Raw genomic sequence first — 17264 nt, 5'->3', positions numbered from 1 at the left:
AAGCTGTCAGTCTGGTCAAGCATGGTGGGTAAACACAACCGGGTGTGTTTTCTCATGGCCAACAAACAGTAATAACTAAGCTTGTTTGAAAGCAGGGTCTGTATTGAGGAATAAGGTACCTTTGGAATTAAAGTGGTTTCCTCTTACAGGTAGCGGAGGGACAGGGGGCTTTGCGCTTAACTTTATCTTGGCCTTTTAGAGGTTTTCTGGGCTGCCAGCTTTCATCCAGACCAAACTTCAGACTTTCAGCAATATATATATCTCAAAATGATATTTCACCGGAAGCGACTTTCTAGTTTTGAAAAAAAGGAGGAAGACAACGACAGATACACATTCACCATGGCTGTTTTTGGAAGGAGAAGGAAGAAGAAAAAGAAAAAGAAATAATAATCAGATGCACGCTCACCATGGCTGTGTTTTGGGTGCCTGATAATCAAGTCCAGGATCTTTCCTGCTTGGGGCTGAACTGGCACCTGCGGAAGTCATTTCTCATTGCTCTTTCACATGCTGGAAGCTCATTAACCCGGTCACGGCATCGCTGTGTCCATCCTGGCTATTTGCGACACCAGAAAGATGGACAGAGAAAGAATTAGAGACCACCGATCCCCTTCCGAATCCATGTCTTTCTGCTCCTAGCCAAGGTTAGAAAGGATCCAGGTGGAAAAAGCAAAAAGATACTTACTGGGTTCTACCTTCTAGATGCCTAGGTTTCCAGCAAGATGTAACGCTGCCTGCATAAGCCAGCTTTCCGAGCCAATCTCTGGTTTGAAAGCGTGGTGGGGCATGGTGAGGGTCTCTTTATACCCCCGCGATGCATTCAAAAGCATGGGTCCAGCAATGCTTGGCGTTTCCCACACTCCCGTCCAATCCGGACCCTTCTCTCAGACAATAGCAAACTCATCTATTATGGGATGGTAAATTAACTGTGAATCGCCTTGAGAGAATAGCCGATCCCCAAGGAGCAGGTGGTCTGGCTTGAACAACAGGGAGGCCTCCGAAGATCGACTGAGGAATGTGGGAAACGGTCCGGGGTATTATTGTGCGATTGTGGGAGCCTGCCGTTGGAAATGTCTGGGGGGTCAATGCTCTGCCTTTCCCCCCCATCCCAAAATTAAGCATCAGAAACCCGTGCTCAGGAAAGGCGCACTTCTGTCGTGCATTGCCCTGAAGATGGAGAATTTGAGCTTTTGATTAAAAGATGCCTAAATGCATACAGTGGGGTCTCTTCCCTCTTTCAAAAGGAAAGCATATGTACTGGGCGAGGGGAGGATGGGGGGTGGCATAGTGGAAGAAAATTCGGCCGTAAAATTTGCTAGCTTGAGAAAGGGCCGTAAATTGCAGAATGCATGTTTTTGGGAGGAGGGTTGACGGGGAGGAAATAAACAGCAAAAGGGGTTAGGAAGGAAGGCATTGGGGTCCCCTAAATTCAAGACAGATGAATAGGTTTTGAGAAAGAGCTTTGTGGATAAAGAAAGTTAAAGAGTCTGGGAGATCTTCCAGCCTGTCCAGAAATATAACAGGGCGGTTGGTCAGGCTTGCAATGTGTATTTTTGAATAACCTTATTTGATATGGGAAGATGATGCAAATCGGAGTAGATCCGAATGCTAGGAGGATTTAGCCGTGGGTGGGAGAACGAACCTCAGTCTTCCTCATCCGTACAATGGGGACAATTGCAATTTATTGGAGAACAGCATCACAAGGACTTTCTGGAAGATGGCCTGCAGCAGCAAATATGTTTCAAGGCATCACGTTTTGGCCCAGATTGCTGCAAGTTATGTGGTCAAAAATATGAGTGCCTCGTCCTTGGCATGATGTCAATCACTGTGACAAATCTGTTAAGTGCAATCCTAGACTGAATTTGGGATTGATGGGGTGCGTGTTTAAGCATTTGACCTGGCCAAGCTGGATGTGTTAATTTAATGCACGCAATCCTGACTCCAAACAGAATAGAGCTGCTATTTGCTCAGAAGGAAGTGGGCTTTTAAAAAGTTGGGTCAAGTTTGCTGTGGAGAGCTGTGTAACTCAGCAGCTGGTCAGTTCCCCCAATAGAAATCATTCAGGGCTGTCTTCAAAGTGGGCATCATATGCTGAAAAAGGTAAGCAAATCCCAATAAGAGGGCTGGGCAGGAAAATACATGTCGCTACTTCAGAGAACCGTGTGAGAGGTCAGCCGCCAGCTCTCCTTACAAAGAGTTCTGTGTTGCTCTAAAGCTTGCACGCATGGTGCCAGCAGAAAGGCATATTGTGGTTAAATGGCTGCTCCTGCTGACATTTGAGCCACCCACAAATTTCCTGGGGGCTCTTCCCTTGCTTTTCGAAAAGAAGAGAAATCGTTCCCCGCCGCCCCTCTCCTGAATCTGATCCCAGCAGGGTGCAGGCCAGATGCTACGGGCGCATGCCTTTTGTTGCGCAGTTTAATCCCATGAATGGGAAGCAGTGTGGGAAATGGAGCTTTATCGGCTCACACCGTCGGCAGAGCATCGGGCCGTGGCGTCCCCAAAGTAACCCCTTTGAGATGGAGACACTTGCTGTGTTCACAACTCTTCCCCCCTTGGAAAAATGGCCCATCTTTCTCTTTTTCTTTTTAAGTAGGAGGTTAAAGGGAAGCAAAAAAGGAGGGGGGAGGAGGAGGAAGAGGAAGGCAGGGTCGTGGAGAATGGATTTAAGTGGTTGGGATGGCAGAGTCTGGATAAATAGCGCAAAAAACATTTTAAGAGTCAGAGAGCCAAAGTCCCAAAGAGGTTATGCCTTCCTCTTTATGGATGTAGTTGGGCAGAGCCTGGATTGCCATTTATCTTTTCCATGGATTCCTGCCTTGAGCTGGGGGTTGGATTGGATGCCCTCAATGGCCCCTTCTGACAACATCAAGGTTTGTTAGGTTTAATTGGGGGGGGGATTAGAACACAATAGGTAACTAAACTCATTTTGTTCATTTTATGGTTTCTTGTTCAAAATGGTTGAGCTAACGGCTGCACTTTTCCAAAGGTGGCCTGAGCTTGCTTTATTCCTCCTCCCTCTTCCTCCCTCTTTCCTTGTGTGTTGTGTTGCTTAATTAATTGACAATCTAAGCATTGCTAGACCTCAGAGAATTTGCCCAAGCTACCTTTAAAGCCATATAAGCTGATGACCACCATCATAACTTGAGGCCACCCCACATTTTGGTGTTATGGTCAGAGCTAATCATAAGAAAAGGGGAAAAAATAGATCATATCAGGTTGGTCTACCTCATTCAGAATAATCTCCTTTTGTGCTAGTCATTCCTTTTTTTCCTCCACTCATAGACTTTATTTTAATTTATTTTAGGCTGTGTTCATCAAGCTGAGAGGTTTTTATCCGTCCTCCTTGTTCTCAGATTCCGACATCAAACTTTAACTAATCTGAGTGTTGCAGGCAAAGAAAAGTGGGATAAAAAATACGTTAAATGTTTCCCCATAAAATAAAATCATAATAATGCTGCCTCAGTTGCCTGTGGAAAAAACGCTGTTGCGTTTCCACTTTCGTTCGCCTTAATCAAACAGCATTAGCTTTTAAAATATTTTTCAAAATATGTCCTTTTATTAATCGTGCAATCCTCCAAGGAAAGATGCCCACTTTTCCCAATTGGGCCTTTCGAGCACAATGGAAAATGGAACCCAGAAAGCGGTTCCAGAAAGAAACTCGAAAGAAATTCTCAAGCTGCCTGACCAAGAGGTAGAAAAACAGAAGCTGCTTTTGTAGCAGAGATACACTTGGGAATTAATGTTCGGCACGTTACACTGGCCAGATCAGACAGGGCCAAAACTGCGCGGGAAGATTGGATTTCCAAGAGAGATGTGTTCCCAGATTTTTGAAAAGGGCCTTAGGAGCAAACAGATTATCTTCGCAGGGCCTGGAGCTGGAGCTGAATGGCAGCTTTCATAATGGGGCATTGCAACGCACGCTTCTTTTGTCTGGCTTGTGAACGGTTTCAATGAATGCCGAAGTGTGGGAAAGACCCAAAGAACAATGGGGGGGGTGTTAATGGGGGCTGTTGGCCAGAGCGGCCCCCGAGGGCGGAGGGGGTCAACGTCATAAAGATCGCGTCCCCCTCCTGAGCCCCCGAGGAAGGGCGCTGGGAAAAGGTGGCTGGGTGGGAATCAGTGGAGGTCAGAGGGTCTTTCCAAAGGCTTAAAGCACCACGTCTGGATGATTTGGACTACTGCTTCCATCGGTCTGAGTTAGCAGGATGAGGATGATGGAATTTGCATTGCAAAAACCAACCAACACCAACCCTCACCTATTTTTAGGGAATTCCCTATCCTATCCTATCCTATCCTATCCTATCCTATCCTATCCTATCCTATCCTATCCTATCCTATCCTATCCTATCCTATCTGGCCTTCCTGCTCAGTTTCACCCCTTCACCCGTTGACCTCAACATGAATCTCTGCTATAAAAGCAGCTTGTTTTTCTACCTCATGGTCAGGCAGCTTGAGAATTTCTTGAGAATTTCTCTTTCTCTTTCTATTTTTAGGAATTCCCTATCCTATCCTATCCTATCCTATCCTATCTTATCCTATCCAGCTTTCCCTCTCAGTGTCACCCCCTCACCCATTGACTTCAAAGTGTATCTCTGCTACAAAAGTGGCTTCTGTTTTTCTACCTCATAGTCAGGCAGCTTGAGAATTTCTTGAGAATTTCTCTTTCTCTTTCTATTTTTAGGAATTCCCTATCCTATCCTATCCTATCCTACCTTATCCTATCCAGCTTTCCCGCTCAGTGTCACCCCCTCACCCATTGACTTCAAAGTGTATCTCTGCTACAAAAGTGGCTTCTGTTTTTCTACCTCATAGTCAGGCAGCTTGAGAATTTCTTTTGAATTTCTCTTTCTCTTTTTAGGGAATTCCCTATCCTATCCTATCCTATCCATCTCATCTTATTATTTATAATTTAATTTAACTATACTTTACATTTAATTTCATTATTTCATTTTCTTACATGTTGCTCCACTTCAGCAGGACCATAACCGTATTATAGATCAACTTTCAAGATTGCTGTGTTGGTTATAAGGTTGTCTGATTCATTTCTGTGACAATATTGCAGTTTTATTGGTCAGCACCTAGCTGATCTTGGCAAGCTAAGGGAGTGGAGTTTGGTTAGAATTTGGATGGGAGACCACCAGGAAACCAACAGGGAAATAGGCTAGGCTGGGAAGTTTTAAAAAAATCCCCAAAGAAAGTAATGATGCATGACTTCTGTATTATTGCCAAGAAAAGTGCATGGATGTGTTTGTGAAGTTTCAAGCTTGACTGAGAAGACATTGTTCTGGGCATTTTTAAACATTACATTTATGCTCCCTCTTTCCTCCAGCATGCACTCATGGGGGGAATTCTCCCTTCATTTTAGGCTCACAATGACCCTGTGTGGTAGGAAAGGCTGAGAAGTCCACCCGAAATCAACTGTTGAGTTGCAAGAGGTGGAAATTGCACTTGGGGCTCCTTGACTCCGGTTAAGCTTTCTCCTGTTGTGCTTTCATTTTGATTTCACAGTTCCATATTTTGGGTACACTATGCTTCTCTTTCAATGGCATTTTTCTTTTTCACCTGAAGAGGAGTAACAGCCTGTAAATGAACTTAATAAATTGGCAGCTGTAGGATGTGGATGCTGCCCTCCCCTCCTCCCCAGTCCTAAAGGGCTTGTAAATTTGGGGGGCTGGGATGACACAATAGGGGTGTTCAAGGCCCTGAAAGGCTGCTCTCAGGAATGCTGCAGTGGAGAATGCAGGGGGCTGGGCTAGATGGTCTCCAATAACCCCTCCTATTTTAGGATTCTATGATTATTCAGTGGGATATACCACTTCATTTAAGCCCCTGGCCCAAATTATATAAAAAGAGCTTAGAGCCGTTCTCCGAGGCAATTAATTGTGCAAAAAAAAAAAATCATTTTGATGTAATACTTAATTGAGGGGAGCAGGCATTTTAAGCACTAATGTACATCAGTGCAAAACTGCATTTCCTTTGCACACTTAACCAGACCAGGAACGATCAAGCAGCACGTTCCCTTAACGTATTAAACTTGGCAAGGATTAATTTTGGAATGTTGGTGTGTATTTTAGCCTGATGTGAACTCCAGGTTATTTGATAAGTTGATGGATCACCATATTGGTCAACTCAAAAAAAATGGGTTCATTCAGTAACCAGGTTTATTGACTGCTGTGAAGATCCTGGCTTGGAAATGTATTATAGTCATGCCAATAGTCACCCAACCAGGAAAGTTAGTAATTATTCCCAGATTGCAGCTGGAGGAATGCCCGGTGGGGTTGGGCTAGATGATCTCCAAGGATCCCTCCCAGCCTTTTCATTTTATGACTTTATGATTGTTTATTAATTTATTACCCCATGATCCGATTGGTCAAACTGATTCATGGCATTTGATTGAATCAATGACCCTTCATCCATTCATTCATTTAGCTGGAGCCCTATTTTCCTTTAGCTGCGACATAACACAAAATTTGGAGGCCGGTGGCCCAGGAAGTTGGCATTTTTGGCACCTCCTAAGAACAAATAATTTAAGTTATTTAAAGTAAAACCAGCCTTCAACGGAGATCACAACCTGAGAAATGTGCGTCCCCTTGGAAGAGGGTTCAACCAACAGCTACCATCAACAAAACTGTAGCTTTAAGTCCATTTGGTAGCTAGAATTGCCCCTCCCTGCAGCAAAAAAAAAAAGATGTTAAAAGTTAAGAAACTGGGAGAAATCAATCTACAAAACCAGAAGTGAATTGACTCTCTGTTGTAAGTTGATACTGGCTTGGACAATGCAAGAAACAAACTGAACAGAAAGCATTTCTGCCTTCAGGAGGGCAACAGCCAGCAATGGAACTTCCATGTACAGGAGCAGCCTACCCCCAAATCACAAACACTCTTGCGATTCTGTTCCAAAGACAGCATATCTTCCATGCTCAGTTTTTTGTTTTGTTTTTAAGATCGTAGTTTGATGAGCTGTCCTGGAATCTGAAAGGAAGGATTCACTCACAGACATGTACATACATACATACATACATACATATATATATATTTAATCAGCATCAGAGGAATTCAAAACATAGCAGTAATCGGAAAGCACCATCCGTTGATACAAAGATCTCTTGCCGTTCACATCCAGCCAGCGTGCTGTCGTGCCCCCGTTTCTTTTTCCGTATTAAAGATATGTAAGCTAGCAGAGCCTTCACAAAAGGCACCCAGATTTCTGACAAAAATGAAAGAAACATTGAAAAGTCCACCTCCCAATAGAGGATTTGCAGCAAAGGGGCTCGTGACTTTTTCAAAAGGGTGCTTAAAAATCAAAACAGGGAAGGAAAGTTTTCTAGGCCTTGCATTGCTACATCATGCCAAAGACCCTGGAAGGTGAGGGGGGGAAACCCTTGGAAATTTTCCTGGGGGTTTTGCTTGGTGGGACTTGGTGCTGTCTATTGGAAAAGACGTAATGCATGAACCCAACTAATGGGGAAGGGAGAAAGGGAGGGAAGGAGGGAGGGAGGGAGGAAGGGAAGAGGAAGAGGAAGAAGGAAGAAAAGAAAAAGAGAAGGAAGGAAGAAAGAAAGAAAGAAAGGGAAAGAAAGAAGGGAGGGAGGGAGGAAAGGGAAAAAGAGAAAGAGGAAGAGAAGGAAGGAAGGGAAAGAGAAGGAAGGAAGGAAGGAAGGAAGGAAGGAAGGAAGGAAACTTTTTGATACAAACTACACCTTCAAACCACAAAACCACCCTTCTTTCTGAAGGACAACGCATTCACAGAGATTCCCACAGCCTTCCGGCAGCTCCTCTTTGCAAAGTTGCCTCGGACATTACCAGAAGCACCCTCAGCACGCTGACCCACTGGGTTTTATATAGCTTGGGGCTTTGCCAAGAAAAAAAAGGCTATTTTTTCTCTGTTCCTGCAGAGCACATCCCTTCATTATGAAGGAAAACGCTTTGAAGAGAAAGGCTCTCTTTCCCACCCCCACCCTCCCGGGAAAACAAGAACCTAATTCTTCTCCTCGGTGGAAATAAAATGTTTCCTACTTGGACAAGAGGGACTTTAAAATCAAAAATCCCTCTTGGCTGATTTTTCAAGTCTGCAGGTGGTTGGGAAGAGGCCGCAGCAGGGCATCTACCAGGGTCTCCAGATCAATGCCGTGGCCGACGGAGGGGGCTTCTTGTCTGCAGACTGTTTCTTGGGCTCAGGAGATGAAGATGTGGAGAGGAGAGAGAAGGTGGCATCGGAAATCATGTGGACTTTGCAGAAATGTTTAATCAGCCGAGATTGGGTTTCCCTCTTGGGCTGACAGAAGGAGAGAAAATAAAAGGCTTCTCTTAAGCAGCGCAGGTAGCCAGTGTTGAAATCGAGCTCAGGGTTTTTCAGGCCAAAGGCTAGAAAAAAAGAAAATGGCGCTGTCACTGTTACGCTTGGATGCCAGATGTAGGCAAATATTCTCAATATGGTATATTAGTTGGGTTGCTAAAAAAATAGACAGAAGGCATAATTTGCCCTGGTATTGTCACAACAACCTTGTAAGGTAGGCAGGAAGGAGACGCTCACTTTTGGCATGGGCGTGTTTAATAAGTCAAGCTGAAACCTGGTGTCTGAATCCATAAAATGTCTTAATCTGGGTTAGGGTTAAGCTTGTGGCTTGACCTTCATTAGTTCATGGATTGGATGCAGTTGCCCTTTTAAATAAGATCGTTGCACCCAAGTTGAAATCCAACAGTTCCCATCTTATCCTCTCCTGTTTCATGCAAGGCAAATAAATGATGCAGTTCAGCTGGTCCTGCATCCCTAAAAATGTATCTCTGTTACTTTTTCAGTATTTCTTTCTTCACTGCATCTTTAAAAAATGGACCTCGAAATAGAAATAAAAAAGCCAAGCATCTCTAGAAGCTTGATCTGCAGCAAAGCGAAACAACAACAACAACACAACCCTCATTTCCTTGCCAGAAATTCTTACAATCCTGTAGCATTTTCTAACCCTCGTTGCAAAAGAACAGGAATAAACGGGCGTTTTATATTCCCATCAGCTGGATATTACTTTAAGATGCGTAAAATCAGAGATGAGTTTCTCTTCCCCCCCTCCCTCATTTATATGCTTTGCAGCCAACGAGAAACACTGGGCACTTAGATACAAAATCCTAGCTTTACACTTACCTGATCCTGGTGTCTGACGCTGTTTTTTCAAATAACTGACGGCAGTTTCTAAAATGTCTGCTTTTTCCAGCTTGGAATTGGGTTGGTGCCGCTGGAATTCCCTCTCCAGCAAAACTTTGAGCTGTTCAATGCTGTTATTAATGCGGTCACGGCGCATTTTCTCCACCACTGGTTTCCTCAGCTGCAAGAAAGAAAGAAAGAAAGAAAGAAAGAAAAGAAAGAAAGAAAGAAAGAAAGAAAGAAAGAAAGAAAGAAAGAAAGAAAGAGAGGGAGGGAGGGAGGGAGAAGAGAGAGATATTAAAACTTCAAGCCAAATACAAAATTTAAGAAGCAGTGGTCATGAGGCTTTGAGGGAGCAGGTAAAAAAAATCTTTCTACCCTTTAGAAAAACTGGATTTCCAGCGACCTGGATCAAGTTTAGACCTGTCTTTTTCAGTGGAGGCCTTCAAACAGAAGGTGGCTCTACAACATCATCTGAGCAGGGGGTTGGACTGGATGACCTCTGAGGTGCCTTCCGTTACTACAATTCTACTTGGCAAGCATCCTACTCAAGACAGCCCCAGTCCTGCCTCCCTGTGTTCAAAAACTGCATGGGCGAATCTGGGCCTTTTTTTTTTTTTCTTGCTCAGAGCCAACCTGGATGGACACCCTGTTGGGAAGCTAAGAGGTTTGCAAGGGACCCAGATTTTTACAGCCTGCGTCCCCCAAAGCAGAGGACCAACATGCTGAGTTACCTTGTTTTTTTCCTTCACCAGCAATTTCTCATCCTCCACATGGAAGGGGCAATGGCTGCTTGGAGTTGGAGCCATTGGTTCGTCAGCAGGAGAGCGGCTGTTAGCCAGACTGGCGTTGATCAGCTTTCCTTGGTCTAACCCCGAGTCACCCGCCAGCTCTTTGCCGGCCTCTATTTATACCCGTCCTTGGCTCTGCAGTGATGTGAGTTTTCAACAAGTTGGTGTTTCCCACACTCGCTCAACCAATCCAGGCCTGTGGATGGAGAAGAGAGGAGGCACCGTTTAGCACACGCTAGACTGATTTTCAATGCCTGGGAGAGAAAAACCTGCCTGTGCCAACTGGCCCAGGACGCAAAGCCACACATGGCAGAGGTGTAAGAATTGCTGGGAAAAAAATTGTACCCCCCTTTCCCCGCAACTCCATCGATTGGGATCAGAGGCATTCCAGAACTATAATGGAATACCATCCAGAGGTGTGAGCGGGAAGGGTGGAAGGAAGGGGTTGGAGAAGAAGTGAGAATCTGCCTAGCTTGGAAAGCGCGGGAAAACGGACAGCAAGGCCGAACGCTCTACGCTGCTGATAATAAAATGGTCACAGAAAATGACAGATTCACGGCTACGTTGGGGTCTAAGGTGGAGAAAGAAATACCTCTCCATTGCAAGTTGGGGAGCAAGAACGTTCCAAGCTGGAATATTGGAGCACAATAATATTCCAAGTCTGGGCAGGCAGCGGGGAATTGCCCACCAGTGTCTTTTCCCAAGCAAAGGAAAAGAATCATAAGAAGGCTACGTGCAAATGCTTAATGACAGGGCCGGCAGCCAAAGAGGGGCGGAGAAAAGCTGGAAATAAAATAGTTCAAATTCCATCCCTGGGTATTCCGTGCAAAATTCAGGCCAAAAATAGCTTAGTTCTTGCTTTCTAGCAGTTGGGGACATCACTGGCTATTTTTCTACAATGGATGTAAAGTCAGACCTTGTTTTTTTAACTGAGGTCCTGCTTGGCATGGGATGCTAAATTCATGGCTTATTGTCACCTGGGCCTTATGGGAACTGTAGCTTACTAAAGTCTACAGGAGAGCGTCTGGATGAAGTACCTTCCTTATTTCCAGCCTGGGTTTGAATCTCTCTGTCTTGTGCCCTTTAACTTCTCAGGGCTGCTGTGAAAAGCTGAGATTTGCAAGCCTCCCTCCCTCCCGTTTCCTAAATTAAGAAGTGGCTCATTCGAGGTTCAGCCTCTCGGCTCCCAATGGCATAAAATCCGAAATCCTGAGTGGGTGATGAGGTGCCATTATAATGCAGTATCCCACCTTGCCCTTGAAGGCAAGACGTGAGGCTCTGGGGCACTGTGGGAAAATAAAATGGCACAGTGTGGAGCGAGAATTGAATTCTCTTCCAAGTGGGTCATCCTGAAAATTAGTAATTTATGGCGAATGCAAAGACTGAATCTTACTGAGTTTGAAATATTGCATTACTTGGTGATAACCCAAAAGTGGTTTGATCTGGCCTTCTTCCAAGCTTCTTTTTCAACTTTACAGTCTCGCCTTCAGCCCTGGCATTTCCTGGTGGTCTCCCATCCAAGTCCTAACTAGCTTTGGTTGGCTTAGCTTTTGGAGATCAAACCAAGCTGGCTCAGAGTTATCACCTACAGATATTCCAAATCTGGGGATGGGGATGGGAAATTTTTGATGGTAAAATGTTGGAAACCACCCTTAGGGGCCAGGCAGCTGTTTCTTTTCACTGCTCCAGAGGTGGGTGATGGAAGCATAGGATTGGAAGGTCCCTCAAAGGTCATCCAGACCAACCCCCTTGTGGAAAGGCAGCAGCTCGCTGCCATAGCATCCCTAACAGGTGAGTGCGCAAGCCATTTGCTTAAACACTTTGGGCAAACGATATCTACCACTTTCTGAAGCATGGAACATTAATCACAGAGAAATATCCAACTTTCTGAGTCTGACCCTTTTATCCCCCCCCCAATTTTACACAACGTGTTTGAAACACAGCCTAAATGATCTCCTCCATGAAGAATGTGTTTTCCTCCTCCTCCTCCCCCTGAGGAACCTTCATTGATGTATATTTGACCCATTCACCTCCCCAGCATCTTTGAAAGCTTGCCTCCGACACTCACAACCTTCCTGCGAGGTAGGCTGAAGAGTGCCAAACCTGGGGGCTTGGACAAGCCACCCCAAGGGGCTAGTGCTTGAGAAGGAACTGGATCAAACCCCATGTAGGTCTAGCAGCATCAACTAGGCATCATCCTTTGGACAAGTAATAGGTTGTCCATCAGAGGGACCAGTTAAATCAGTGTTTTTCAGCCTCGGCAACTTTAAGATGTGTGGACTTCGACTCCCAGAATTCCCCAGCCAGCAAGGCTGGCTGGGGAATTCTGGGAGTCGAAGTCCACACATCTTAAAGTTGATGAGGTTGAGAAACACTGCATTCAAGGGGCTGCAGGCAGATCAAAGCAGGAACGCCCGGCTCCAATTGGCCATGCCGGTTTGCAACTCCTAACCAGATGGTCTTTTGGGAACGGCCTTCCCCCACCCACCATTGAAGTTCAAGCACTGTTACTAATGCCTCTGATTGTGGCAAGGCACACTTCCATTGTTCCAAGGCGTGTGGGAAACGCGGCCGAGCTGGAACCCACCCGGCCCTTGACAGCGCATCGGTGTCCTGCTGCAAATGCACGCAGCTCCTGCTAAAAATTGCGCGGACGCCAAGGAGGAACCCCCCCCCGAGGAACAATAATTTGGGGAGGGGGCAGGCAGGAAGCATCGGAAGACCACCCATTGGACAGGACAAGCACCGAAGTGGAGCAGGCTCTTTCCACGCTAACTTGGGGCCCAAAGTAGATGCGGAGCTGGTTCAAGCATAGGGGGAGGCCAGGCCCAAAGGGTTAGGGGGAAGTGCCAGAGTAGAAGCAGAGGGGGAAAAAGAGAGAATCCTAGAGTCAGAAAAGAAGTGACCCTAGAGGTCATCTAGTCCAACCCAGCTTAGGGCCAGATGTGTGAGAGAGAGAGAGAGAGAAGAGGGAAATTGTGGGGCAGGGGGGGAGAGAAAGTAGGGAATTGAATGACATCTGTCTTACTGGGGGGCCCTCAGTTGGGATATAGGGTTACTCAAGGCCATGTGGGAAAATTGAGTCTCCAAAATAGCTGTTCCCCCACCCCCACCCCCATTTGTCAGAACGTGATCCTCAACTCTAAGATTCTGGATGCTGCTGGGGGAGAGTGAGGGGTCAAAGTGACAGAGGTTATCCTCACCTATTCACATAACTGAAAAGAGGATAAAGGTGGCCTCTTAGCAGTGGCTGTTGGGAGTGCTGAACAATCTGGATTTCTTGCCCCAGAAAGGGGGTCAAGCCAGATGGCCTTGCGGATACCCCTTCAGAGCCTTCCCTTAATGGTCTGCAGTGCCTAAGGCGGGCCAATTCAATTGACCATCCAAGGGGACCTGAGGGCCAACTTCAGTCTTGACATCCAGGATGAGGAACGGACAGTGTTGTCCAGATGAAATTCTCTGGCTCCCTCCCTGTCTGTGCCTGCTGGGTCTTGTAGTGAAAAAGCCTGCAAGGCCACTGATCCACTCGGGGCGAGGTGCATCACCCAAGGTGTGTGTGGCCCAGTTCCTACTGATGGGCGGGCAGGCAGGCCCAATCTGGTTGGTCAGCCCCCAGCAAGCCTGTTGCAGGGAATCACGTTCCTTTGCTAATCCAACAGCACGGTGCCAGCCGCACAAGGCCAGCTGCACAATTCCGGTTGCACCGGGCCAGCTGCACAAGGCCAATTGCAGAATTCCAACTGCACAGTGCCAACTGCACCATGCCAGCTGCACAATTCTGTCTGCACAAGTCCAGCTGCATAAGGCCAGCCGCACAAGGCCAACTGCTGCTGGATCGCTGTGGCTTGCCAAGGCGTTGAGGCGGTTTTTGACGGCCCCCCTTGTTTCCGCCCTCACCTTCGCCCCCTCCCTGGGCGACCCAGCCGAAGAGCCTCCACACCAGTAAGTCTCTTGACCCAGTTCATTGTCCCCCGCACACCCACCCTGCCTTTTTTCTGCCTCGTGCAAATTCCCACAAGCCCCCGCCGATGAGGGCCCAAGAGGGATTTATTATTTCCTGGTTTATTAACTCTGAAAAGCTGGGGGGATCTCAGCTCTTTTGCACGTAAATCGCCGGGAGTGGGTTAAACAAAGGCCAGGCTGTGGGACAGTGTCTCGGGATGTGGGAAAGAGCTGACCTTTTTTCAGCGGCACAGCCTGCTGCACAGACTGGTCCCCGATGGGAAGAATCAATCAGGTTTCACACGAACAGGTTGCTGCGCGGATCCCTTTCCCTCTGCGAAAGCCGAAAGTAAGCCTGGGCGAGCCTCGCTTCTTATTTTTGCCAGCGGCTTTCCAAGCAAATCAAGCAAAAGATCACCATCATCATCGTGATTATTCATTTTTATATCCTCCTTAAAAGCCAGAACTTGTATTGCACATGTGGGCAATGCTGGCGGATGGGAGGATCCGAATCCAGAATCCTAACTGCTCGAGCAGAAGCCGAGCACTCCATCAAGGCAGCCTTCTCCAATTTATTTATCCATGTATTACTGGATGTAGACCCTGTATGGCTCAAGGCAGCATAGACAATGCTCCCTCCTCCTCTTTTTCCCACAACAACCCTGCAAGGTGGGTTGGGTGGAGAGACTGGGACTGGCCCAAAGTCACCAAGCTGGCTTCATGGTTCTTTATTTGCTGGATTTCTCACCCACCTTCCCACCTTCAGGAGCTCAAGGCAACAAGCAGAGTGCTCTCTCTCCACTCCTCCCATTTTCCTTCACAACAACAACCCTGTGAGGTAGGCTGAGCCAAGAGACAGTGCCGGCTCAGCCTCACCCAGCAAGCTTCTGTAGCCGTGGAGGGACTTGACCCGGGGTCTTGAACCCAATACCTTAGCTAGAATGGGCAGAACTCCGAGCCCCACCACCTGGCCCTCAGTGGTTAAAAGTTGGGCTGCCGTGAGTGTGAAGAAAGGGAAAAGAGAAAATAAATTAAGTAATGATGATAAATATTAACTTTTTGCAGGGAAAGAAGGAAGGAAGGAAGGGTGAAAGAGAGGAAGTGAAAAGAAGGAAAGAATAATAGAAGAGAGAGAAATGGAAGGAAAGAAAAGTGAAGGAGACAGAGTGGGGAAGGAAGGAAGGAAGGAAGGAGAGAGAAAGGGAAAGAAGGAAGGGAAGTAAAAGTGAAAGAGAGAGTGTTGAAGGAAGGAAGGAAGGAGTAGAAAGCAGGAGAGAGAAAAAGAAGGAAGGCAAAGTGAAAGAGGGAAGGAAGGAAGGAAGGAAGGAAGGAAGGAAGGAAGGAAGGAAGGAAGGAAGGAAGGAAGGAAGGAAGGAAGGAAGGGGACTGATAGTATGTAAAGCTAACATCATAAATGTGCTTAGGATAAAGTTAACTTCTTATCGAGCTGGGCGGCATCAAAATTCTCCTGGAAATGGTTCTCTGACAGGTCCTAACCCACCCAAAGAGCCATAAAGGAGGCTCGGGCTGCCTCAAGGGTTTGGCCCCGCGTTGCACTGCTGCCTTCCAGCTTTCCCTGTTACCCTCCTGTTTGGCCTCCACATCACAGCTGGCCCACCCTTGGGTGAAGCAAGCAGGCCGTGAATTTGGAGCATGGGCCATCGAGTTCTGCAGAGCAGATGGGGGGGGGATACCTTGTCACCCCCCAGCTAGCATTCAGAGTCCCAAGGGTGTCTCCTTAACCAGGGGGTCCTCAGGCCAAAAAAGAGGGCAGTGGGGACAATCAAAGCCACCAACTTGACCCCCAACCCCATGAAAAAGTTGAAGACCAATTGAACTGGTAGCCCAGTGGGCTTCTGTAACTGGAATGGGATGGGGTGCCATTTTGTTCTATACTTTTGGCGTAGACTGACTGGGACAGCTGAACTGGGAATTTTTCCTCCCTTTCTTCAAAAAACAGGGAGAACTAGTGATGCTCAGACCTTCAACACCATCCAGAGGTTCTTCCCAAGAGTGAGCTGGATGGATCAAGGATTGGGCTGGGCGCATGTTCTCTTAACCCCCCCCCCCCCCGAATCTCTGCAGTTCTTTCAAATTCTCCATGGATCATTCTCCCTTCTCCTCAGTTCCTCCTCCTCCTTCCCTTGGCCCCCAACCCAGGCCAGATGTTCAACCTTGGCGCGAGGAAGGAGAAAAGATTTCCCCAACCGCGTTGAGCAACCTTGATCAATGGCTTTTGGCAACCCCAACTGGTCAATGCAATGCAGATGGTCCTTCCAAAGGACGCCCCCCTCCTCCATTTCTCACCCTGACACAAAAGAAAGTCAAATAGCATCGCTAATTCAGCTTGTAACTTGGCACACTTCCGTTCTCGTCGGCCTTCAATGGCCTGAATGGGGCCGCGGTGTGGGAAACTCGGGCCCAAGCTTTGCTCACAGCCCCAGACGCGCAGCTCCACATCTGCCTGCAGACCGGGAGAAGAAGATGGAATTGGTGGAGGGGAGGAGGAAGACAGAGAACTCAAACAGGACCGATCAGAGTTCCTTCTGGTGGCTGGGTGGCTCTACAAGTTTGGTGAATTAATTAAATCAATTAATTAGTTAAGATAAAAAGGAACAGCACATTCAGCCAGAAGGAATGCAAATCATAACAGCTGCTGCATTATTCCCAGTCTTCCATTTTTCTATTCTGCACATCCCTCCGTTCAAATCTAGAAAAACCTTCTAGAACATCAAAGTCAGGTGTCCTTTAAGCTATGCTTAAACCATAGTGAGTCTGGGATGTGTAGGAAAGGGGGTTTCTGCTAAGGTTGGCTGGGAGCTATCACCTGGTGCAGGTGAGCCCTAAGACAGGCATTATTTTAAAAAAATCACTAAAATTTGAGGCAGAGGGATGGGAAATCTCCTGTCTGCTTCGTTCCTTGTTCCCCCCCTGCCAAAATCTTGGGGCTTCCTTGCCCATCCCAGTCAGAAAAAGATAGATGCCATTTTTAATGCAGGTTTTGGTGGGGCCACCCCCAAATCTTCTTCGGTGGCAATGCGTCCACGGCAGAAGCGGTGCTCTAAAGGGGTAGCCGGCAGCTTCTCTCCCCCCCACCGCTCCATCCTGCTTCTCTGCCACATGGCTAAGGCGCTCAGGCCTGGGGATGCTTGAAATCCCGTGTTTCCCACACATTTTCTGAATGGCAGCCACCCTTGACGCAACGGCGTGTGCCGTTCACAAAAAAACACATTAGTTACAGTCCTTGACTTGGCTTTGTATTGAGTGGGAAAGAAGGAGGCCCATCTGGGGGAGGCAGCAAACTTTTTTCCTGTTGGATTCTTGCATGTGCCCCCCCCCTTTTTTAAATCAACATCTGGCAATCATGCAGGAGGAATGTCTTTCAAAGCCACTAA

The 17264-nt window shown here is 47.0% G+C and overlaps 1 protein-coding gene across 1 annotated transcript; it reads right to left on the bottom strand.

The window, feature by feature from the left end:
- Nucleotides 1-7973: 7973 nt before the first annotated feature.
- Nucleotides 7974-10192, bottom strand: LOC134507055 (transcription factor HES-5-like). The gene is made up of 3 exons (XM_063317472.1): nt 9871-10192; nt 9137-9317; nt 7974-8364 (listed from the first exon to the last, which is right to left on the bottom strand). Exons 1-3 carry the CDS (start codon nt 9943-9945, stop codon nt 8105-8107), a joined length of 516 nt encoding a protein of 171 aa, XP_063173542.1. The 5' UTR covers nt 9946-10192; the 3' UTR covers nt 7974-8104.
- Between the last annotated feature and the right edge of the window lie 7072 nt (nt 10193-17264).

The sequence above is a fragment of the Candoia aspera genome, chromosome 18 (assembly GCF_035149785.1).
Source record: "Candoia aspera isolate rCanAsp1 chromosome 18, rCanAsp1.hap2, whole genome shotgun sequence".
Classification (NCBI taxonomy): domain Eukaryota; kingdom Metazoa; phylum Chordata; class Lepidosauria; order Squamata; family Boidae; genus Candoia; species Candoia aspera.
The sequence above is the reverse complement of the archived record's forward strand: the minus strand, read 5'-3'. Positions and strand labels throughout refer to the sequence as shown.

What these genes read in the sequence shown, in the direction of transcription:
- LOC134507055 (XM_063317472.1), bottom strand. Translation starts at nt 9,945, where the DNA reads ATGGCTCCAACTCCAAGCAGCCATTGCCCCTTCCATGTGGAGGATGAG. An exon ending in TGGTGAAGGAAAAAAACAAG is followed by an intron (nt 9,318 to 9,870) that starts GTAACTCAGCAT and finishes TCTTTCTTGCAG; the next exon opens with CTGAGGAAACCAGTGGTGGA. An exon ending in GCGTCAGACACCAGGATCAG is followed by an intron (nt 8,365 to 9,136) that starts GTAAGTGTAAAG and finishes CTTTTTTTCTAG; the next exon opens with CCTTTGGCCTGAAAAACCCT.